General features: G+C 45.6%; 1 protein-coding gene across 1 annotated transcript; it reads right to left on the bottom strand.

The window, feature by feature from the left end:
- Positions 1–321: 321 nt before the first annotated feature.
- Positions 322–24,401, bottom strand: LOC121936470 (probable glutamate receptor). Its single transcript, XM_042478737.1, has 11 exons — positions 24,285–24,401; positions 21,460–21,567; positions 13,327–13,358; positions 11,374–11,436; positions 10,959–11,138; positions 9,412–9,638; positions 8,368–8,459; positions 6,692–6,909; positions 6,085–6,310; positions 4,107–4,354; positions 322–1,285 (listed from the first exon to the last, which is right to left on the bottom strand). Exons 2-11 carry the CDS (start codon positions 21,530–21,532, stop codon positions 1,187–1,189), a joined length of 1,458 nt encoding a protein of 485 aa, XP_042334671.1. The 5' UTR covers positions 21,533–21,567; positions 24,285–24,401; the 3' UTR covers positions 322–1,186.
- Between the last annotated feature and the right edge of the window lie 1,124 nt (positions 24,402–25,525).

The raw sequence follows: 25,525 nt of genomic DNA, 5'->3' as shown, positions 1-25,525 counted from the left end.
ACTATCCAACTATCCTCTTTTTCCTTTCTTGAGAATATCAAGAAGGGGAAAAATGTTGAAGTAAAGCAAAAAGTAACGCAAAAAGCTGTTGTTGGAGAGATACTAAGAATTAATTTGGACTGTGGGGAAAGAGAGCTGTGCTTTCGGCGCATGGCAACACATATGGGATCTCTAAAAACAAAGTGCAAAGATGTTTCCAAAAATGCTGATGGAGCATGAGTTGAGCATGTTGGTTTCCCGACACCCCAAAAGTTTGTTTCCCCAAAGTTTTCGTCAATGAAGGATAAATGCGGACACACAGATAAGTATGCAAGGAAACAGTTTGGGCACAATTCATTTTTATTACTACTCGAAACCCCGACTGTTCTGTTGGTAATGCAAACATGTCCTTTCCACGAAGCCCTGTCTTGCTTTAGCAAAGGTTCCCTAAAATGTATTGTTCCAAGTGGATGGATATTTCGGGAAGCAAAGGCCATTCCAAGGCCTTTAAAAGAGATGGACTGATGCAGATTTACTTTCTGCATTTTCATTACGAATCGCTTGAACACTTTCATGCTCTCAGGGATTAGAAACAGGATCTTTAAAAGCACCACAAGCTCAGTTTTACATTGGACTCGTATTGCTGTCTATCCACACACCTTTGCTGCATCTGCGCTGCAGAAACAATCCAGTTTGACACCACTTTAACCACCAGCGCTGAATGTTATGTAATTCTGGGAACTAGCTTGTTGTGGCACCAGACAGAGAAGGCTAAATAGTTCACAAAACTACAATTCCCCTCCTTCCATGGCAGTTCAAGTGGTATTAAACTGGGTTATTTCTGCAGTACGGATGTAACCCTTGCAGGTCCTCAGTGTTGCTTCTTCTTCTTAGGTCTGATTTCTCTCGCTTTCCCGCAACTTCCAAATGAACTCTCTTGATGCTGGTTTTCTTGCTACGACTGCAGAAACTACTACATTAAAAGTGTTAAGATCCAGAATCCTCTAAGTTTCCCAAATGATCGCATTGTCTGCAATGGTACATATAGGGTTAGAATGCTAGGATTTATATTATCCCAAAGAGGTTACGCTTAAACCTAGACATCTGTTACGAAAAGTATAGGAGAGCATCACTACCGAATATAGAGAAGGGTAAAAAAGAGGGGGAAAGAGTCCATCATATTTGGAGATTATGGGTCTTCGTCGTCTCATGGCTTTGTTTTCCCTGGATTTTCTTGCCTCCTCTCTCCTCCTCGCCTTTGGAGTCGTTGGCTCAGTTCTTCGGTGAACAAAGGGCAACAGGACTTCTAGGAAAAGAGAAGACAAAGAGAGCATGCGAAGACTGAATGAGTGATGCACCATTTTGCTAAGAAAGGAGACTACCTTTACTTAGCTGAAGCACCAGTCTGTATGCAATGCCATCATATGGTTTTTAAACTATAACGTCATTTTAGGTACTACAAGTTGAGTCTTATCCGGAATTCCAAAATCCAAAGTATTCCAAAATGCGTGGATATAGGATGGGCAACACCTGGCCGAATAAGACTACATGTGAAAGGGATCTAGGAGTCCAAGTAGACCACAAGTTGAACATGAGTCAACAGTGTGATGCGGCAGCTAAAAAGGTCAATGCTATTTTAGGCTGCATCAATAGCAGTATAGTGTCTATAGTAACAGTGGCACTCTATTCTGCCTGGGTCAGGCCTCACCCAAAATCCTGTGTCCAGTTCTGGGCAAAACGATTCAAAAGGGACATTGAGATACTGGAGCCATGTGTCCAAAGGAGGGGGACTAAAATGGTGTAGGGTCTGGAAACCATGCCCTATGAGGAATGGCTTAGGGATCTGGGGATGTTTAGCCTGGAGAAGAGAAGGTTAAGAGGTGATATGATAGCCCTGTTTAAGTATTTGAAGGGATGTCATATTGAGGAGGGGGCAATCTTGTTTTCTGCTGCTCCAAAGAATAGGACCTAGAGCAATGGATGCAAGCTACAGGAAAAGAGATTCCAGCTCAACATTAGGAGGAACTTCCTGACAATGAGAGATGTTCAACAGTGGAAGATGCTGCTTTGGAGAAGGATGGAGTCTTCTCCTTTGGAGGTCTTTAAACAGAGGCTGGATGGCCATCTGTCAATGGGGATGCTTTGATTGGGATTTCTTGCATGGCAGAATGGGGTTGGACTGGATGGCCCTTGCGGTCTCTTCCAGCTCTATGATTCTATCATTCTAAGTCGGAAATGACTTGAAGGCACACAACAACATCATCTTAGGTCTTCCCATTCTGCACTTTCCCCCAGTCTCTTAACATTTTCAAGGAACAAGGAAAGATGACAAGGACGTCTACAACCCTCTGCGAGAACACTGCCACTTGAAGTTTTTTATCTTGTTCAATGTAAGACGGATCAAAGCTCTGCCTCAGTTCAAGGAAGCTTTACACATCCAAAAAACCATTCAGTTCTGAAACACTATTCCTTAGAGACCTGATTCCATAGACACTATGCTTCAGTGATGAAATATCAAGAACCCTTGCTTCTGCCAGTCTTCTATTTCAGTGTAATAACAAGGTGGCAATGGGTGCGTTTCCCCAGCTTGGAAAAGTTACACTTTTAACTACAATAACCAGTGTCCTTCATAACCTTCAAGTTGTCTAGAGGATGCTGGGAGTGGCAGTCACAGATGTAACTTTATTTCCAGATCCATGTGTTTCACACTTATGTGTGCTTTTGGTTTGCCATGCCCAAAAGGATATTGCAATACTGGAAAAGGTGCAGCGAAGGAGAATGGAAAATGTTTGTAGGCTTTCACCGTGATCCTTGCTAACATAGCCACCATTTTCTCTGCTTTGCTTTTCATCCTTTTTGAAAATGTACGTGTTTTCTTAACCCCACCTGAACCTGGTTGTATCCTCCAGACATCATACAACCATGCAATTTTAGGTTGCATCAATAGATGTATAGTGTCTAGATCAAGAGAAGTGATAGTGCCATTCTATTCTGCTTTGGTCAGGCCCCACCTGGAATATTGTGTCCAGTTATGGGCCAAAACAATTCATAAAGGACATTGAGAAACTGGAGCCATGTGTCCAAAGGAGGGTGACTAAAATGTGAAGGGTCTGGAAACCATGCCCTATGAGGAACGACTCAGGGAGCTGGGGATGTTTAGCCTGGAGAAGAGAAGGTTAAGAGGTGATATGATAGCCCTGTTTAAATATTTGAAGGGATGTCATATATTGAGGAGGGAGCAATCTTGTTTTCTGCTGCTCCAGAGAACAGGACCCAGAGCAATGGATGCAAGCTCCAGGAAAAGAGATTCCACCTCAACATTAGGAGGAACCTCCTGAGAGTAAGAGCTGTTTGACAGTGGAACAAACTCCCTCGGAGAGTAGTGGAGTCTCCTTCCTTGGAGATCTTTAAACAGAGGCTGGATGGCCATCTGGGGATGCTTTGGTTGGGAGTTCCTGCATGGCAGAATGGGGTTGGACTGGATGGCCCTTGTGGTCTCTTCCAACTCTATGATTCTATGACTCTATGTTTTGTTCCATAGTTCCCTCTGCGTCCATCCAGCCTTTAGGATGCACACAAACAGTGATGCCTGTCGGAATTTTGTAAGTTCTTTGGCACCATTTTCCTTTGCTTCATCCCTTGCATCCTTTGTTACACGTCCTTAAGTTTCACCCTTGACTTGTCCACAGGTCATATTGCAATCTATAACTTTGGCCCCAAAACCTGCCCTTGTCTTATAGATGTGGTCAACGTATACTCGAGTATATAGGGTACTTCTAGAAGCCCAGAAAATACATCTGACTCTTCTTAGCCTAATACGTGGAAAATCCTTGTACAAAAGCAATAGGAAGCAGGGAGAGATGTCATCTGGCATCTTCATTTAAGTCAATCTCAGCGTTTGGAAAAGCTGCTTACCCCCCTTACATAATGCACTAAATCCTACTGTTAGTCCCAACTATGTAGAGACGTCTTGTAACACTTTTGGAGACTTTGTTCTACTTTCTCAGATGCTCCTGCTGCCAACTTCTTTCTTTCAGTTAGTCTCAAAGGTGCTACAAGATCTCTCTACATAAAGCAGTGAGCATTGAATAGATGAAAAGTGACAAGGAACCCAGCATGCCACTCACCTTCTCCTGTTCGGCTCTGTGCTTGCTTTTTCTGGATAACTCGACCACAGCGACAACCATCCCCAATAAAAGGCCCATGGCGAGGATCAGGAAGATGCCTCCAAGAGCATGAGGCTTCAGGGGGCTCCATTTGTCGTGATCGTCGTCGGAGCAGCTGCTTTCCCACCACTTGCTCCGAAGGTAGTCCAACTCACCGGATTCTCCGAGTTTCAGGATTGCCACTGAGAGCTTGTTTGTCCAAGGGGATCCTGAGGACAGTCAGAGCTTGGTAAATTAGGTTCTGTCTGCATAGACCAGATGAAATGTATAGTGTTTTGTGGGTTTTTCGGACTATGTGGCCATGTTCTAGAAGAGTTTCTTCCTGATGTTTCACCAGCATCTGTGGCTGGCATCTGCAGAGAATGCTGGCATGGAAAAAGTTGGGTATATATTCCAGGCAAGCATTCTCTGAAGATGCCAGATGCCACAGATGCTGGCGAAACGTCAGGAAGAAACTCTTCTAGAACATGGCCACATAGGCCGAAAAACTCAGAAATATCTATGGATGCCGGCCATGAAAGACTTCAACTTGTGGTGTGAACTGTCTGCATGATGCCCAGTCAGTTTGACACTGAACCTGCCATATACCTCCCTTAAAGCATTTCAAAAACCCTCACCCTTTGCTCTGGATCTTCCTAGACGATCTGGAGTCCTAGGTTGCAGGGCCAAGTGGCTGTTTACAACATGTACTACCCAATAACACTACCATAACTTAGAATCATACAGTTGGAAGAGACCCTAAGGCCCATCCAGTCCAACCCCATTCTGCCATGCAGGAACTCAAAACCAAAACATGTTTAGGTGGAATCTCTTTTCCTAGAGCTTGCATCCATTGTTCCATGTTCTAGTCTCTGGAGCAGCAGAAAACAAGCTTGCTCCCTCCTCAATGTGACATCCCTTCAAATATTTATCACTGCTTAACCGTCTCTTCTCCAGGCTAAACAACCCCAGCTCCCTAAGTCTCTCCTCATAAGCATGGTTTCCAGACCTACGTTGCTCACTCTGATGTCAGAACAAGATGCCCAAAGCAGCAGTGGCAGGTGGCACAGTGAGCATTGCAAACAACCACTTGGCATTGCAATAGTGGGCCCCAGGTAAATAGTAGGATGTTGGAGCAGCTCCGAGGCCAGAATACTCTCGGCTGCTCCTGGAGTATTCTGACCCATGCAGACCAGGCCTTACTATTCTGAAACTACATCTCTAAGACTCTCTCAGCTAGCAGTTTAAATGGTAAAGCAGTATTGCGCTTTAATTGGCGTACACATTGTAAACCACTTAGGTAGCGCTTAAGTGCACTGATAAGTGGTACAGAAATGTACTTACTATTGCTATTACTAATAGTAAAAGGTATAGTGGAGGGAGAGATCAAATTCTAGCCGCGCTAGTCTGTAAAATCAGTATGCAAAGGGATCTTGGAGCAGCTTTGAGACGAAGTGAAAGAAGTTGGCAGCATGAGCTTTGGTAGACTTAAGGCTTGAAACAGATGGGCAAAGGTGCCACCTTCAGGCTGCATTGGGGGCTTGGTGTTTAGGCGTCACACGCCCCAAACGCAGTCGGAGGCCATGCCGATGCCACACCAAGTGAGAAGAACCAGGTCCAAAAGGACCAGGTATAATCTAGTCCTTCTGGCAGCCTGGTTCAGGACTGAGATCGGGAGCAGCAGTCGCCACAATCCTGGCGCAACCTGGGCCAGTTTGGTCCTTTGGGCCAAAACGCATTTGAAGAATGCATCTGAAGAAGTAGACTCAAGTCTATGAAAGCTTATGCTACCAACTTCTTCTGTTCCTAGGGTAACGCAAGTTTGAAGTGTCTGGGCTGATCAATGAGAAAAGGCCAAAGAAATGGAACCATGTGAACAAAAGGCAGAGTGGCAACTGAAGCCTAATCCAACTTGACTCAGAAACATTTCGGACACAACCGCTGACATTTGCGATCGTACCTTTTTGGGTGGCAATGCCAAATCCCCTGGCCCCTAAGACCTCTGGAGAACGGATCAAGTTGCAGTGCCTGGCAATGGCAAGGTCTTGAGAGATGGACTCGCCGATGAAGGCATAATTCGAATCCAGCACGCGCTGAATGGCCTCCTGGTAATTCTTGGCGAAAACGGTCTCCTTCTTTTTGTTCATGGACTCGTAGACCATCTGCTGGATCGGGTTCTTGGAGTTCTGCAGCAACGACATTAAGATGTAAGGAAATGGTCACTTGCAACAAGGAAAGGCAGAGGTAGGCTACTTCACACATAAATGTGCTTTGTGTAGGATAGGATATCTGCTAGAGGTTGATCATAGAATGATGCTGGAGGACCTACAAATGCCTAGAGAAGTGTTTTCTCTAGGAACGTCCAGAACAACTCTGTGGTCACCTTCCATCAGAAGAGATTCCTAGAGAGAACATATTAATCATATCCACAAAAATCAAAGCCGCAAATGTGGAGGGCCAACTGTGCATAAAAACAGAAGCATGGGTTGAGACCTTCACCAATACGGATGCATCTAACATGATGCCAGCCCTTCGGTTTCCGCACCAGAGGGCCATTTTGAGCGCACCTTGAAATAGAGGAGCGTGGAAGAGCCTTCCATGGTCCCGAAGTCCAGCTGCCTCTGTTTCACCAGATCTTCGAAGGTCTGGATGGAGAGCTGCTCGGATCCCGACTCCAAGATGAAGCTGAACCCAGCGATGTATGCCGTCAGGAGCACAATGCTGAAAAGCCACCAGATGGCAGAAATTATCCGGACGGCGAGAGATCTGGGCTGAGGCATTGCGCCTGTGTGCGAAGAAAGGAGCATGGAGTTAACATGAGGATAAAGAGTGGGAAAGCAGGCCGCCCAAGTGAATTTCCTAGTAAAGTTAGTCTCTTGCGCCTTGGAAAGAATCCACTTTGCGTCTCCATCACTAATGTGTTGCTTAAAGACATGACTCAGGTTTCGAAAGCAGGGTTCCTACATTGGTTAGCATTAAAAAGAAAAGTATTTCACTATAAAAAAATACAACTAAACAGGCAAACAAGTACATTTCTTAGCTTTTTGTGGGTTTTTCGGGCCATGTGGCCATGTTCTAGAAGTGTTTCTTCCTGACATTTCGCCAGCATCTGTGGCTGGCACCATGGCTTTCTCCGAAGATGCCAGCCACAGATGCTGGCGAAACATCAGGAAGAAACTTCTAGAACATGGCCACATAGTCCCCAAAACCCCATAAAAAACTATGGATGCCGGCCATGAAAGCCTTCGACTTCACATATCGCTGGATTTGCTTGGCGGGTTTCTTCAGAGGGGGTTTGCCAATGCCATCCTCTGAGGCTGAGAGAGTGCGACTTGCCCAAGGTCACCCAGTGGATTTTTAGGCTCAGGTAGGGATTTGAACCCAGAGCCATAGTCCAACGTTCAAACCAATGCACTATGCTGGCCCTCCAGCAACATGACAACTGGGGTAGGAATGCTAAATGCGTCTCTTAGAGGGAAATGCTTGTTCCGTATTGCGAATTAGGGGGCATTTTTGATATATCCTCCCCACCCAGCCAACCATTTTGAATCCTAAATAACAAGGAGTAAAAAGGAAGTCATTTCTTGTTATTAAAATTATTATGAAAATGGCCTGGAAAGGCCTAAAACTGGGGCAAAATGCCCTCTATACCTCCTAAGAGGCATCTGGTATGGGGTTTTCGTGGCAAGATTTGTTCAGAGGAGGTTTGCCATTGCCTTCCCCTAAAGCTGAGAGAGAGTGACTTGCCCATGGTCACCCAATGGGTTTCATGGCTTACCTTGCAAGGTGGGTCACACATCCTTAGTATAGTGGACCCCTACTGGGTTTTGATCCAGGACACACACACCCCCGCCCCCATGGATGCCAAAATCCATGGATGCTCAAGTCCCATCCAATACAATGGGGTATTATTATTACTATATTGGCAGGCCCTTGGTATCTGCTGGGGTTTGGTTCCAGGATCTCCCGTGGATAACAAAATCCATGGATACTCAAGTCCCATTCAATCCAATGGAAGAACAAAATGGTGTGTCTTATATAAAAGGGAACATCATGGTTTGCTATTTGGAATGCATGCTTTTTCTGCATGTTTTCAAGCTGTGGATGCTTGCGTCCGTGGATAGAAAATCCCTGGATAAGGAGGGCCGACTGTATATGGGTCTCGTCCCTACTATATGCCTCTAGGCCATGCTCCTATTATACAGCTTCAGGTTCTCAACCAGAAAAGATGCATATGGCTTACCTTGCAAGGTGAACGCTCCTGCCCCGAACCACAGGCTATTGAGGAATGTGAAACGCATGTCTTCATTTCCCTCCCATTCACAGGGACTGATTCTAGGAAGAGAAAAAGCAGCGGCAGCATTCATTTCACCCATTGGAGACATTGGATATCACACAGGCATTCCTGGAGTTATTCAATAGAATGGCTCATTGCACCATGAAAACCATTCAAACTGGAATTGTGTACATTTTCCGGCAACGTTTTCCTTTGCTTCATCCTTTGCATCATCCTGTGTTACATACTCCTAAGTTTTACTCTCGGCTTATCCACAAGTCGTATCCAAATCCATCATTTTGACCCGAAAACCTACCCTCGACTTATACATGAGGCCGAGTATATACGGTACATTGGACTCCTAGGCTGGTAATCTGCGGATTTGACCATCTGTGGATCACCATGGCTCATATTATTCAATGGTGGTGCATGCGCATGGACATTCTAATGCATCCACGCATATGTCGGTACCATTAAATAACATGGGTCTCAACTGTCCAATTTTTTTGCAATCTATAGGCTAGGGGCTGGGGTTGGAACTGAACCCCTGTATTGTTATACATCTCTCCTCCATTGATTAAAATATGTCTGTGCATTTTTTTAAACTGTGCACAGTTTTAGTTGTCCACGTTTTAAATATACCTATGATTTTGGGCATGCAAATATAACATAAGGCTTGCAGTTCTCTGCTTTCCTTAAGCCAGGTGTGCTTTATCCTGCAAAGCCTCCCTTGAGAAGGGTAGCTTTGGCGAATTCTTGATGTCACTGTTTTCTTTTATCCCTAACTTCGGATTTAAAGATCATACATTTCTATCCAAATTAATGGCCACGAAACCCCATGAAAAGTTTGCCTTAGGGTCTACAAAAGTCGGAGACGACTTTAAGTTGTGCAACAACAACAAATCAAGGGCTTATCGTGCGGACATCATGGGAAATTATCACTCCTTTTGAAAAGCCGTCTCCTTCTATCTTGTTGCAATATAAATCTGGAGGTGAGAAGATGTTTTTCACCTGGCGGCAAGGAATAAGCAAAGGCTGGAGAGCAAGTAGGCGATGAAGATGCCACCCCAAGTCTCTTTGCTGAAGGGGGTCAAGAAGTGGAACAAGGAAGCCTCTTCCAGAGAGGACTCCTTCTCCAGCAAGATGCCGATCCCGGTGTGAAGAAAAGGCTGGGTGAAGTCCACAGCGTCTTCTCTGATCGATGTTATAGTTAATGGGGCAACAGCAAGATCCGCTTCCTGTAAGGAGAGTAGATGACGTGATGTTAGAGATGTGAAAATCACATTTTCCCTATACATTTTTGTTTTCTCAGCCCCCTCTAAGTTTCTATTGGTGAACTGAGAAATTTGCTGCCTTCCCAAGCCAGATAGTTCGTTTTGCAAACCGACCAATAGGGCAGGAACGTCCCATTTGAAATTTGATGTTCTGGATGGTTTTATTGTTTTATTGCTTCCATACTAAGGTCTGGGAACCATGTCCTGTGAGAAGCGACTTAGGGAGCTGGGGATGTTTAGCCTGGAGAAGAGAAGGCTAAGAGGTGATATGAGAGCCCTGTTTAAATATCTGAAGGGAGGTCATATTGAGCAGTTCAGCATCAGTGGTGCAACTGAGTCTTTCCGTCGCATAGATCTAGCTTTATTGTTGTTACATGTCGTCAAGTCATTTCTGACTTATGGCGACCCTGTCACAGGGTTTCTTGGCAGTGTTTGGTCCAGGGGAGTTTCCCTTTACTACCCTCTGAGGCTGAGAGAGTGTAACTTGCCAATGGTCTCCCAAAGGGTTTCTGTGGTCTAGCTTGTTTTGTGCTTGTGCCGTGATATTTGCCTTAGGGTTGCACAAGCCAGAAATGATTTGAAGGCACACACTAACAAGAAAGCTAGACCCATGCAAGAAACAGACTCAGCTGGACCTCTGCTATTTAACTGCTCAACTTAGTATTGAAACAATAAAATGCTAAAACCATCCAGAAAGGTCTGGGAACCATGCCTTATGAGGAGCGACTTAGGGAACTAGGTATGTTTAGCCTGGAGAAGAGAAGGACAAGAGGTGAAATGAAGGGATGTCATATTGAGGATGGAGCAATCTTGTTTTCTGCTGCTCCAGAGAACAGGACATGGAACAATGGATGCAAGCTCCAGGAAAAGAGATTCCACCTCAACATTAAGAGGAACTTCTTGATATTAAGAGCTGTTCGACTGTGGAAGACACTCCCTTGGGATGTGATGGAATCTCCTTCTTTGGAGGTCTTTAAACAGAGACTGGATGGCCATCTGTTCGGGATGCTTTGATTGAGAGTTCCTGCATGGCAGAATGGAGTTGGAGTTGATGAACCTTGAGGTCTTTTCCATCTCTATGATCCCATGATTCTAAGAACATCGAATTTGCTAGCCGGATAAGTTTCTCAAGGAACCAGGAACTCCAAATCCAACCTTGGTCAGGAAATCGAGGAACTTCCATTCCATCCCTAGGTTGCTTACTACCATGTGAAAACACACAAAGCATGCATATCACTTGTGTTATTATCCCACCCTCCTCATTCATTTTTGGAGAAGACATACCTTCCTTACAACCTCTCCGATCATCCCCGACCAGTTCCCGTTCGGACTCAGGATGCCATACTTCCCGTCCTTCACGACGCCCACCTTGTACTTGAAGTGCAGCATTTGGGAAAGCTTCTCCAACAGGTCCATGCAGTAGCCCTCCAGCTCAGTGCCTCTGGCCATTACATAGGGGTCTTCCTATGAATGAGTTAAGACAAACTAGCTCCAAAGGTCTGTTCATCCATCCTTAACCCAGCATACCCAAAAAGAGCCATTACCCATCCGACAATGCAATAAACAACTCCTGGTCTCAAGACTTACGCCATTCCTGGGACCATATTTAGACTCCACCAGTCCTGCCCGTGGTGCTTATCTTTTTAACTTGGTGAAGGTTTTGCAACCACTTGCACATTTGTAGAACGAGTTCCCTTACCAAGATGGTTGTGATGTACATTGTTGGCCAGTCCTTCCCGCCGCCTCTGACGGAGTCACTGTCCTGTGGGCAAAAACATGGAAATGCATCTACTGTAGTATAAACAGTGCATACCAACGTATGCATACCAATACACACATGTAACAGATATTATTCGTAGTCACAGTCCAAAGTTTCCAAAGCTTTGCAGCCTTTCTATCTCTGGGGTCCGTTCCAGAGTGTACCAAGGAATATTCTTCATTGGCATGAGGTCCAGAGAAGGAGAAGGAGGGACGGAAGTGGGATTTCCCCCTTTCCATCCTTCCTTATAGCCCCCTAAGTTTTACCCTCGACTCATCCATGGGTCATAGCAAAAGCCAGGATTTTGACCCTGAAACCTTCCCTCGACTTATACATGAGGCCGACTTGTACACAAGTATATATGGTACTCTGCAGGGAAAGTGAGAATGTCTACAAAGGCGAGAAGCTGCCTTAGGCTGAATCAGTCCATTGGGTTCAAACCTGGCTTCAGTGCCATTTTAATGGGAGAAGAGGCCCATCCGATAAGGCCTTCGCACTTTCTCAGCCTGATTCTTCCACTCCTGGCTCTTCCAGCCTCCTTGCCTCCATCCCTTGGTCTCTAATCTTCCATGTTTTCTTAATTTAAATCTGATTCTTAATTTAAATCTGATTCTTTTGCTGCAACACTTTCTGCCAGAGCAATTGACCCGAACAAAGACTGCTCTTGGTAAATCAGGATGCCGTTTCTCAAGTGTACAAATGCGTTCAAAGGGATCAATTTGCGTCTCAAAGGGATAACAGCTGGAAGCCAATTAGGACCTTGTTATGGAAAAAGAGCTTTCCACAGAGGGATGGTGGGAGAAAGGGAGAGGAAAATCCCTCCGAAACGAATCCCCTCTTGAAAGTAAACTAGAAACAGCCTACGTTTTAGCTCTGGACCGTACAAGTTCACTTCCATGCTCCCCTCCAGGCTTTTCCTTAGCCGATACAGAATTTGTATACATAACTGAAGCTGCTATTGCTATTGTATCAGGATAGTTTCTTTGTGGGTTTTTCAGGCTAATGGCCATGTTCTAGAAGGGTTTACTCCTGATGTTTCAGCAGCATCTGAAGATGCCAGCCACAGATGCGGGCGAAACGTCAGGAATAAACTCTTCTAGAACATGGGCACATTGCCCGAAAAACCCACAAAGAAACTATGGACGCCAGTCATGAAAGCCTTCGACTTCCTATTGTTTGCAAAACCGATTATGTACATAAACCTATATTCAGAATGTATCTGTATGAACCTTTCATCAGCTACGGTCCAAAACAGCACAGGTGAAGGCCAAAAGCAATGTGAAGGTTGACTGGGATGAGACTTCTCATGCCTATATCTCAACCACCTGAAGCCTAGAAGATAAGCTGCGAAGCACACCACAGTTCCAAAAATCCCAGCATCAAACGCATCCCTTTTTAGAGCGCCCTTTTGATGTGCGTGTGTTGGTGCCGTCAAGTCGATGCTGGACTTATGGCGAGAGCATGAATTTTATAGGACCCTCTTAAGCAAGGGATGCCTTGCTTCAAAAATCGTCCAAAGTAAACAATGTAGAGAGATCTTGGAGCACCTTTGAGACCCACCGAAAGAAAGAAGTTGGCAGCATGAGCTTTCGTAGACTTCAGTCTACTTCTAAATGCATCGGAGGAAGGAGACTGAAGTCTACGAAAGCTCATGCTGCCAACTTCTTTCTTTCAGTGAGTCTCAAAGGTGCTGCAAGATCTCTCTATGTACTGATTCTACTGACTAACACGGCTATGTCTTTGGATTCTACCCAAGTCAATAATGGTTCTTCTCCACCAGCTGCTCCTCCTCTCCCCCATCTTGCTCCCCATAACAAACATATGATCTTGTTTGGCAATGAAACCAGTAGAAATTAATTCTAGTCTAATATTCCCAGAGGAACGCACTCATACCTTACTGATGGAATCGTCATCCTCAGTTGCACCTGGAAGAAACAAACAGAAAAAGGAACATTACTCAGATCTGTCAATCTTCAGAAGTGGAACCGGAAACCTGTTGAGGTGGGTTGCACCTCCCATTCGCTCTCATAGGCAGGTAGATGGTTGCAAGTGTGCCCAGTGGCACATAAGGTCATTGACTTATTGAGTCAATGGTGACAACTCAACTCCCGCACAGTGTGGCAATGAATATTTGGAGGGGTGTCATACTGAGGATGGAGCAAGCTTGTTTTCTGCTTCTCCAGAGAACAGGACACGGAACAATGGATGCAAGCTATAGGAAAAGAGGTTCCAGTTCAACATTAGGAAGAACTTCCTGACAGTAAGGGCTGTTCGACAGTGGAAATGCTGCCATGGAGAGTGGTGGAGTCTCCTTCTTTGGAAGTTTTGAGGCTGGATGGCCATTTGTTGGGGGTTGATTAGTTCCATATATATATATATATATATATATGGTGAAAGGTAAGAATTTAATCTGTCCTGGAAGCACTGACCCCCTTCTACTCTCTATCCATCCAGCCTTTAGTGTAAGTACAAATAGCTATGCCTACTGGAATTGTGTAAGTTGTTTGGCATTGTATTCCTTTGCCTCATCCTTTACATTCTCCATTACATCCTTCATTAAATTACCCCAAGTTTTATTTAACTATTTTTATTTATTTATGGTATTTATACCCTGCCCTTTTTGGAGGGGGCTCTGGGGCCCGCTGACTGGAGCACTGCCTTCAGACCTTCCTTCCATCCAGATCCCTTCCTTCCAGCCAAGGGATGCCCAAGACCCGTGGTTCCTTCTGGCTCCGTCAGGCATGGATGACCCCTCAGACTGCCCCAGTGGTCACATGCTTGGCCAGGCCTGATGCCAAGGGCAGCAGGAACTGGGAGCCTCAGGTGTCCCTTGGATGGAAGAAAGGTCCAAGAGTGGCACTCTGGGGTGCCCATTTCTGGGGGGTCTCTAGGGTCCAGCTGGATGACCTCACAGTCCATTTCGGCTCTGGACCTGCTGAGGCTCCGTTGCTCTGCTTCCTGCCCTCCAGGCCTCACCATGCTGCTGAGCGATAGAAGGACAAAGAGTTGGAGGAGGAGGAGGAGCGGAAGGTACGGTAGGCTTCAGGTGGCTGGGGAGAAGCCCTTTCTCGGGGCTGAGATGTTCCCCAGGCGGCCTCCTCCTCTTCCTCTTTCCTGCCACCTCTTCTTCCTCCCTCCTCCTCCTCCTCCTTTTCCTTTTCCCACTCCCACCTCTACCTCCGCATCTTCTTCCTCTGCATCTTCCTTTCTTCTGTCATGCTGCACGCATGCCTTCCTCCTGTTCCAAGAGCTTGCCGTCCACGGATGCTCAAATCCGCAGATGGCAAGTCCGCGTATAAGGAGTGCCCACCATGTGTGTGTGTGTGTGTGTGTGTGTGTATTCCAAAAAGCCAACTTTGATTTTGCCATTTTATATAAGGGACACTACAGTGGGTCCTTGTTATCCGCTGGGGTTTGGTTCCAAGATCCCACGTGGATAAAAAAAAAATCCGTGGATGCTCAAGTCCCATTAAATATAATGACATTGCAAAATGGTGTCTCTTATTAAAAATGGGAAATCAAGGTTTGATATTTGAAAATCTATATCTATCTATAGATTTTGGAATACCTGTGTTTGCATACGTGTTTGTTGCTGTGTGCCAGAGTTGACGTATATCCGAAATCCAACACACTTCTGGTCCCAAGCCTTTCGGAGAAGGGAAACTCAACCTGTACCGAGGTCCATCCATCTTAGGCTAAACTCTAAATCATCCCTTAATAAAAGCAGGCTTTTACTAGGGCTACGGCAGCCCTTCATGGGAGATGGAGAAGGGCTGAAAAGAGTCCCCTTGTTCCCTTTGAGCGCTATGCTTCCAAGCCAGCAGGAGTTCCTTTGGAAGACCTGCACGGGAGCCTTGGAAGGAAACAAGTGGCGGCATTGAAACTGGAGGCACCCCCCTCTGTGGGCACAGGACAGGGGCTCCTGAATGCAACCATTGTAAAATCAATAAAATAAAGAAAGAATTAAATTGCCTACCAACTTTTTTGCTTTTGCTTTTTCCCCCCCTTCCAAACCCGCAAACAAAGAACAGGCCTCCTGAAAGGAGCCGTAAATAATTCCAATGGCGGCCGTGGCCCAAAGTTCGTGGCAGCGACATTTGTACGGCACCCAAATCCGACGTGAATCCCTTTTTGTCGGACTCCCTGAACAAGCGCTGGGAAGAAAGGCGAGCGCAAGGTAGAATAACAACCGTGAGGAGTACAGCGTGTGAGCTGAAATCTGAAAAGCGGGTCTTGCGAGGCTGGGAAGCCATTGCTGGGCTGAAAGGCATGAGAACGTTGTGAAAGCAGTTTGCGCTGTGCGTCACGGGACAGTGGCATTTCAAGGGAGAAAAGCCCCAGCGCAAGTCATGGCGAGGCAGAAGTCAAAGTGGCGAAATTGGGAAAGGTGATGGGTCAAGCACGAAAAAGCATGATGGGTCAAGCATGGAAGGAAGAAATGGATTAGGGGACGACAAGAGGGAAACCAAGGCTGCATCCGCATGGCAGAAATAATCCGGTTTGACACCACTTTAGCTGCTACGGAATTCTGGACTCTGCTCTGGTACCACAACAAACTACACTTGCAGAACCCCATAGCATTGAGCCATGGCAGTTAAAGTGGTGTCAAGCCGGATTATTTTTGCAGTGCGGATGCAGCCTGAAAGAAGGAAGCTGGAACAAAGAGAGTCCATTAATAAGGCATAGGCTGCATCCACACTACAGAAATAATCCAGGTTGATGCCACTTTAACTGCCATGGCTCCATGCTATGGAATGCTGGGATTTGCAGGTTCATGAGACATTTAGCCTTCTCTGTCAGAGAGCTCTGGTGCCACAACAAATGACAGTTCCCAGGATTTCATAGCATTGAGCCATGGCACTCAAAGCAGTGTCAACCTGGATTATTTCCGCAGTGCAGACACAACCATCGTTCCCTGATTTTGTCTGTTTATTTTTTGCATCGTTGGTATTAACTATATTTTTGTTCCCTGTGCTTTTTACATTAGCAGGGAAATGGATGGATGGATGGATGAATGAATGGGTCACCAGAGATGGCACCAACTATGTCTACTTGACCAATTTGGCTTCAGCAAAACTTAAGCCCTGTCTGCATTGGCCAAATGAAACTTCTTTCCCCCAGGGAGTCCGAATAATGCATGACCCAAACCTGGCCAGTTCAACACCAAACTAGGAGTATACCCTTAGAGTAAAATAACTCACCTTTTGCCCCAGATTTTCCTAGAAGATCCAGATCCCTCCGTTGTGATGCCAGGTGTCTGTTTACAATGCGTTCTGCTATGCTGCTCGGTGCAACCACTGCTGCCACAAGTCGCTTGCTCTGAGTTCAGAACAAGGCGCCCAGCCATGTAATCGATGCTGGCCACCTTGTTGTGATCTCAGAGCAAGAGATTTCCTGCATGGCAGAATGGGGTTGAACTGGATGGTCCTTGACGACGATTCTATGATTCTATGATTTGCTGTGATGGTGGCTGCACAAGACGGCGCAACAGGATGCGCATGCAAACAGCACCTGGCATCACAATGGAGGGACCCAGGTAATGGGAGCCACGGGGCAGTTCTGGAGCCAAGCAGAGGCTGGATGGCCATCTGTCAGGGATGCTTTGATTGAGAGTTCCTGCATGGCAGAATGGACTGGATGGCTCTTGTGGTCTCTTCCAACTCTGTGATTCTATGATTCTATGATCACAACCATTCACACCAAGAGACTGTTTGAGAAGCAGAACCGCAACAGAAGGAACCTATTACATGAAAGCACTCATGTAAGAGCAGCAAGACTGAGAGCCTATTGATGGGTTTTGCCTGTCAATGAAAAGATGCACAACAGTAACAGAGGCAGAAGCAGGATGGACATGACGTTGTATGATAAGACACTTTTGTCTTGCTGAAATTCCACTTTCCTTGTCTCCTGTGATAGCCCTGAGACAGGCCTTTGGTCCATCTAGCTCAGTACTGTCTACACCCAATTTCTGGGTTCTCCGGATGTTGTGGACTCCTCTCTACTACATTCCTTATCACTGGCCACGATGGATGAAGCTAACATGAGCTGAAGTTGAAACCATCTAGTGCGCCAAAGGTTTCAGAGAAGAGCCTTTGCAAGCCATATCAGCAATGCCAGCGACTCGGTCTTGTTGTCTTTCCCTTCTATGTGCCAGTTCTGAATTATAGCAACCAACTTTGGCTTGAGAACGCCATCCCCGCTCTCTTTTCCTCAATCCGGCGTCGATCCAAGTCCTTCTTCCCTTCAGAGAAGATCTTGGCAAGGGCTAACCAAACAAACAGCAGGGATTGTTGCTTTCTAATTTCGGAACAGCCTTTGGGAGGAGAAGGAAGGAAGAGAAGGGGTTCCTCCGAGGAGTAAAAATTCACGTCAAGCTCCAAGTTTGTCCCCAACGCAACGGCAAAAGAAAACAGCCCTAAGGTTTTGAGGGATCAGAGGCACCTAATTTAAAAACTGCTTGGGTTTTCTCCCACTTTTCCCAAAAATCTTGATCAGATAAAGTTTTCAAAACTCCCAGATAGTTTTTTCTATTGATGCAACCTAAAATCGCATTGGCCTTGTTAGCTGCTGCGTCGCACTGTTGACTCATGTTCAATTTGTGGTCTACTTGGACTCCTAGATCCCTTTCACATGTCATCTCATTCACATGTAATAAAGACATCAAGGTAGAGCAGACTTTGCACAAAACAAAACTGTGAGTTTTGCTTTGTGCAATTTGGTTAGGAAGGGGTGGAATGCTATTGAACATGAGTGGAATGCATTGCCATATACAACCCTTGGGAGCCCATCCTTGCCAGGGGTCAAAAGGATCATAGAATCATAGACTCATAGAGTTGGAAGAGACCCCAAGGGCCATCCAGTCCAACCCCATTCTGCCATGAAGGAACTCTCAATCAAAGCATCCTGGACAAATGGCCATCTAGCTTTTGTTTTAAGACCTCCAAGGAGGGAGACTCCACCACTCTCCAATGAAGCATCTTCCACTGTCGAACAGCCCTTACTGTCAGGATGTTCCTCCTAATGTTGAGGTTGATGGGAGAGGCTATTTTACTTGGCCCATGCAGACAGGGCCTTCACGTTAAGAGACACATTTCAGTCATTTAAAATAGGGAAAACATGTACAGTGGTACCTCGGGATACGAAATGCGCGGGTTACGAAATTTCCGGGTTACGAAAAAAATCCATTCAAAAAAACTGTTCCGGCTTACGAACGTTTTTTCGGGTTACGAAAAAATTTTTGGTGCTTTTCGGCGCTATTTCACACGAAATCGCGGCTTTTCCCCATTAGCGCCTATGGCTTTTTCGGCTTACGAAGGATTTCGGGTTACGAAAGCGGCGGCGGAACGAATTAATTTCGTAACCCGAGGTACCACTGTACACCAAACAATATTATCCTGGAGAAGGAGCACTCTTTTCTCTATGTATTGGCCAAGGATCTCCTGATCTAGCGTATAATTCTGCCAGTGGTCACAGCTTCTCATCGACATCACCATACAGTATTTGAGTCTACACTATGATGAACAAAGCTTCCCATACCTTATAAACAGACCAAAACTGTGAAACAACATACCTGAAATCTAGCTTTAAGCTAATGGTAGAAGGGAGCTCATGGACCATCAGATCCAAGTTCAGTGCAAGAGCTCCAGTTAGAGCATTCCCAATAGGAAGCTTTCCAGCCTCTTTCTGAAGACCGCCAAAGAGACCCCATCATCACTCGAGGCCAGTGGTTCTCAACCTTCCCAGTGCCGCAACCCTTTTAATGCAGTTCCTCATGTTGTGGTGACCCCCAACCAGTGTCTCGGTTCCTACGAACATCAGAAATACGTGTTTTCCAATGGACTTTGGTGATCCCTGTGAAAGGGTTGTTCGAGTCCCAAAGAAGTCGTGACCCACAGGTTGAGGAATGCTCTCTAGGCCATTGGTTCCATTGCTGAACTGCTCTTGCTATAGAATCATAGAATCCTAGAGTGGAAGAGACTGCAAGGGCCATCCAGTCCAACCCCATTCAGCCATGCAGGAACTCTCAATCAAAGCACCCCCAACAGATGGCCATCCAGCCTCTGTTTAAAGACCTCCAAGGAAAGAGACTCCACTACACTCCGAGGAAGGAGTTTGTTCCACTGTCGAACAGCCCTTACTGTCAGGAAGTTCCTCCTAATGTTGAGGTGGAATCTCTTTTCCTGGAGCTGGCATCCATTGCTCTGGGTCCTAGTCTCTGGAGCAGCAGAAAACAAGCTTGCTCCCTCCTCAGTATGACATCCCTTCAAGTATTTAAACAGGGCTATCCTATCACCTCTTAACCTTCTCTTCTCCAGGCTAAACATCCCCAGCTCCCTCAGTCGTTCCTCATAGGACATGGTTTCTAGAGCCTTCACTACTGTATTTTGATTCCCCTCCTCTAGATTCCTCCAGTTTGTCCACATCCATCTTGAATTGTGAAGCCCAGAACTGGACACAATATTCCAGACCAAAGCAGAACAGAGTGTCATTATTACTTCGCTCAGTCTAAACATTACGCTCCTATTGATGCAGGCTAGAATCACCTTGGCTTTTTTGAGCTGCTGCATCGCACTATTGACTCATGTTCAACTTGTGGTCTACTAACAGGACTCCTGGATCACTTTTCCAGGTACAGTTGTCAAGCCAGGTGTCCCCCATCCTATATCTGTGCATTTCATTTTTACTACCAAAGTATAGTACCTTGCATTTCTCCCTGTTGAAATTCATTTTGTTAGTTTTGGCTCAACCTTCTAACCTTCATTTTGAATTCTGATCCCGATCCTAGTTTCATCTGCAAATCTGATAAGTATGCCTTCTATTCCTTCATCCAAGTCACGGATAAAGATGTTGAATAGCCCTGGGCCCAGGACAGAGCCCTGTGGGACCCCAATGGTCACTTCTCTCCAGGATGAAAAAGAGCCATTGCTGAGCATCCTTTGGGTTCGGACAGTCAACCAATTACAAATCCATGTAACAGTTGCCTTGTCTAGCCCACATTTTACAAGCTTGTTTGCAAGAATGTCATGGGGGACCTTACTGAAGTCAAGATATACTATATCCACAGCATTCCCTTTATCTACCAAGCTGGTAATGTTATCAAAGAAAGAGATCAGATTTGTCTGGCATGACGTCTTTCTCTGAAACCCATGTTGGCTTTTAGTGATTATGGCATTCCTTTCTAAATACTTATAGACTGTAAGATCATTTCATGATTTGCTCCACAATCTTTCCTGGTATTGATGTCAAGGTAACCGGATGGTAATTGTTTGGCTCCGCTTTTTTGCCCCTTACGGAGCATGCAAGAGCACAGAAAGGAAAAGGAAAAGCAGATAAGCCTACCTTATCAGCCGCCCCTTTTGCACCTTTTGCAAAAGCATAGATCTGCAATTTTAGCCACCAAAATAGAAATCGTAAGCAAAGCAGGCGAAAGAAACAAATCGGTTCCTGAAGCAGATAACCCACTTGTGGTTCGCATTGGGAAATGAATCGGTTTAAATAGAATCGGTTCCTGCACAGGGCATTCATTTCCGCTTTATTGCATGTCATAATAAACCGATTCCGATCCACATCCGGTTCACATTTGTGCCGAAGCGATTAATTTAAGACTGAATTGTGAAATCGAATCCAATTCGGTTCTGGTTCCCTGGTTGCGCAGATTCGATTTGGTTGAAAAGAAGCATGAAAAAATCAGCATCAGAAATATGTGGGTCAAATGGGTCTAAAGCATGCCCCTCTCCTTTCGGAATCGCTTCAACAATTTGGATTAAGTGGGAACGATGGTCATTTAAACTGGTTCGAACCAAACCTTGATCCAGTTTAAAAGGTAGTGGGAAAATTGTTTTATATGTGCATATTGGTAAAAGGGTTGCTGAAATATATCGAACTGTGCTTCATATTGGTGGCACAAAAATCCCTATTCTTTCGACTTCTAGGACCAACTTTTCTGCGCATGAAGTAATGCCCAAAAGCATACCTACTTTGCCCACATTATGCCTGTGCCCAAGAGGGACCATTTTATTTTCTCACCTGTTGAATGAGGTTCTCCAATCAGGAGCAAAGTGGTCAATGCGTACAAAGCAAACCGGAGAACTTTGTCCATCGGTGAAGATGCCACTGCAGCCGATGGGTTAACCCCTGTCCGAGTAAAATGCAAAAACGGACAATTAGGAATTCATTTCACTTCTGTTTGTTCTGGTGGGGAATCAAAGGAGTTTATCACACGAGAGGAATTCCTTTTAATTTCGAATGAAAAGAAAGTGGGGCCAGAACGCATTCACATGAATTCACTAGTTCAGCGAATTTACGAGTATTCAAATTGCTTTCGAACCGACTTGCCATGGCCCGAAAATAGCTTGCCATTGCCCAAAATTGCGTGTGATCACCTCTCACGCAATAACGTGAAACCCCATGATTGCGTTCGGACTGACTTCCCATTGCCCAAAATTGCGTGTGGTAGTCTATCACACAATAACATTAAACCCCATGATTGCATTCAGACTAACTTCCCATTGCCCAAAATTGCGTGTGGTAGTCTATCACACAATAATGTGAAACCCCATGATTGCGTTCAGATTGCCATTGGGTTACACTTCCAATTTCCCTTGTCTGATAAACTCCAAAGTCAGTCATGCCATGTGTTAAAACAACCCTATGCTCTGCTTGTGGAAAGCTAGCATCAAGGAGATTGGTTCTGGTCAATCTCTCTGTGCAATGCACTAGATTTCTGCATGCAAAGGTCTGCATGTGTGTGTTTTGCTACGGTAGAATATTCTGCCATGGAGCTGCAGTGATATTATTATTATTATTATTATTATTATTATTATTATTATTATTTCTTACCCACGTCTCCCTTTGGATTGAGGTGGGGGATAACAACAATGAACACATAAAGAACATCACACCTCAGTTTAAAAAGACCAATAAAATGTGCCTACATTAAAACAATGCATTTCTTTGTTTCTTCCTAAGGCTGGTCCTGAATTGTGCATAGGCCCTGGTTTGAGTGCTGGATGATGACTCTGAAGACCAGGATTCAAATCCCTGCTTGACCATGGCAACCCATTGGGTGACCCTGGGCAAGTCACACTCTCTCAGCCTCGGACGACTGCAATGGAAAACCTCTCTGAAGAAACATGTTGATAAAACCCCGCAACAGGTTGCCGTAAGTCGGAAAAGACTTGAAGGCACACAACAGCAACAAATCTAACCCATATCCTCCCAGAGCTCCTATGGAAAGAGTGGCAATGGCTGCCGCCGCACTGTGGAACTGATGCAGATTGACGCCGCTTTAACTGCCATGGCTCCATTCTATGTAGCCTCCTGGGATGGACCTGCAGTTTGCTGTGGCCCCAGAGCTCTCCGACAGGGAAGGCGAAATGTCATACAAAACTACAGATCCCAGGACTCCGTAGCACGGAGCCCTGGCAGTGAAAGTGGCATCAAGCTGCATTCGTTCTGCAATGTAGATGCAGCCAGTATCAGGAAAGGAGAAAAGGTTAAATCCTATGCTGGAGAAATCCAATTTTCTCGGCTAAGTTTTGCAAGCGCTTTAAATAAATACAAAGCAAAGGTGAAGTAATGGGGCTGCAAAAGTAAAAGCTTCTCTCCTCCTTAAATCAATATTCTGCCCTCCATGAAATTTCCTTGCAGCTCCACATTTCTAGTACTGAAGAGAGAGAAAGACATTGAAAAGCATTCACAGCCAGAACTCTTACAAGTGCTGTGTTCACATTCTTCAACCGGTTTTGTCATTGTTGTGTGCCTTCAAGTCGTTTCTGACTTATGGCAACCCTAAGGCAACTCTGTCTCAGGGTTGTCTTGTCAAACGTCTTCAGACGCCATTGCCATCCTCTGCGGCTGAGAGAGTGTGACTTGCCAAGGTCTCTCAACAGGTTTCATGGCTGAGCAGAGATTCGAATCAAAGTCCAGCTCTCAGAGCACCACAACTTCATCTGCCCCTTTTCTTTGGATGACTAAATGGTATTGCCAAACAAGCAGCTGGGGTTTTATGTCACTGCAATGCTAGACATTTGAGGATTGAAGAAAACTTCATTGGTAACTTTTGTACATGGAGCCGGACTGGCACAATGCTTTGAACATTGGACTAGGACTCCGGCAACCAGGCTTCGAATCCTGCTTCGGCCCCACAACGCCAACTATGCAACCTTGTGCAAGTCACACCCTCTCGACCTCAGAAGATAGCAATGGCAAACCCACTCTGAAGAAACCAAGAGTGAGAGGATACCATTAGAGGTTCGCCATAGAGTGGTCATAAGTCAGAAATGACCCGAAGGCACACAACGCCAAGAACAACAACTTTTGTACCCGATATGGATAATGCCCAAAGAAGCAAAACAGGTTGTGAGTTCAATCCCAGGGCTCCAGGGTTGACTCAGCCTTGCATCCTTTCGTTGGTCGGTAAAATGCAGACCCAGCTTGTTTGGGGACAATTGGTTTAAAGACTGTAAACCGCTTAGAGAGTGCTGAGTTCATGATGGAGCAGTATAGAAATGGCAATGCTATTGTACTGCAAGCTTGGGCAGACTGTGCCAGATCCTCAGGCTGTCTATCCATCAAAGCCCCCATCCAAATCCCTTCCCATTCTTGCCATGCAAGATCACATTTTATATAGATAAAGGACCCTTTCATAAACCAAGGAACAGACAGGCTAGAGAAGATGAACTTTTTGCTTTCCTATGAGAAAGCATGCTCCTTTCTTTGCCGGACAGAAGGACAATCCCATCTTGCTAAGCACTTGTTAAGCAGTTTTCGAGCTGGGAATTGCACTCCGGGAAAGAAAGCAATTGAAGAGGCAATGACTGGATAAAAGCAGGTTAGATAATATCACTTACGGTTGGTGGATCCTTTGGCCTCGGCAGGACAAGCGCAAGCAACGGCACAAAGGAGAGCAGCTGCTGCAACGGCAACGGAGCCAGCAACTTTTGCAAACTGATCTCAGAAATGAACTGCATAGACCCTGTTGCCCAATGCAGACTCAGAGGAGGAGTTTGGCAAGGAAGGGCTGGCTGGGTGGGTGGGTGGCATGAGGGTACCCAAAGAAGAGTGTTGCTTCCCTTCCTAAGTCGGAGAACATGATGCACCACTTGTTGCTCCGCAAATCCAACCTCAATATTGTGCACAGGAGTTCGGAGAGGCCAGAACCCAAGAGGGTTTTACTCCATGATGCCTGGCATGAGAGATTTCTGAAGTCGTTTCCAACTTATGGCGACCCTAAGGCAAACCTATCCTGGGGTTTTCATGGCAAGTTTCTTCAGAGGATGCCATTGGCATCCTTTGAAGCTGAGAGAGCATGACTTGCCTAAGGTCATCCAGCTGTAGTTGTGCGTTATGGAAACAGTAAGGAGTTTATGACACGGGACGAATCCTGTGCAGAAACTAGATTTAAAGTGAAATCAACCTGCTTTTGCGGGTTGCAAAATTGCAAAAGTAGTAAGGGCTGGTTTTTGTTGGCTCTCCGTTATTTCTCTTTCCGCCAACACATCTGAAAACCAGACTTTTATCACCACAACCCTGGTTCTCACCACAATGGCAGCAATGAAAGGGAGTGCAGGCATTGGGGAGCACTCCCATGTGCATGACCCATGTGCTCTTTTCTGTCCTCATCCTTAACCTCCCTGGCTTATGCACATTTGGCTCTTTGTATGTATGTGTGTATTTGGGTTTTTTCAAAACACAGTTCTCCAATTGTGCTAATGCAGTTTTGAAATACCAATAAAAGAAAGCAAAAAAGCAAAACAAATGGCTGTTCTGGAATAGCGAAGGGAACAGGAGAGAGGAAGAAGCAATGGCTCCATGTGACTGCGCAATCCCACAACGGCCACAGGAGGAACTTACCGCATCTGAGGAGTAGCGCTATACCAGCATGGTTGGGGTTTTTCCATCAGTGACAAAGCCAAGCTAACCATACCTGGAAGACAAGGCAGCGATGAGAGGGAGAGGACGTCATGCGATAGATATCATAGAATCCTAGAGTCGGAAGGGACCCCAAGGGCCATCCAGTCCAACCCCATTCTACCATGCAGGAACTCACAATCGAAGCATCTCTGACAGATGGCCATCCAGCCTCTGTTTC

Source organism: Sceloporus undulatus, chromosome 7 (genome assembly GCF_019175285.1).
Source record: "Sceloporus undulatus isolate JIND9_A2432 ecotype Alabama chromosome 7, SceUnd_v1.1, whole genome shotgun sequence".
Taxonomy (NCBI): domain Eukaryota; kingdom Metazoa; phylum Chordata; class Lepidosauria; order Squamata; family Phrynosomatidae; genus Sceloporus; species Sceloporus undulatus.
The sequence above is the reverse complement of the archived record's forward strand: the minus strand, read 5'-3'. Positions and strand labels throughout refer to the sequence as shown.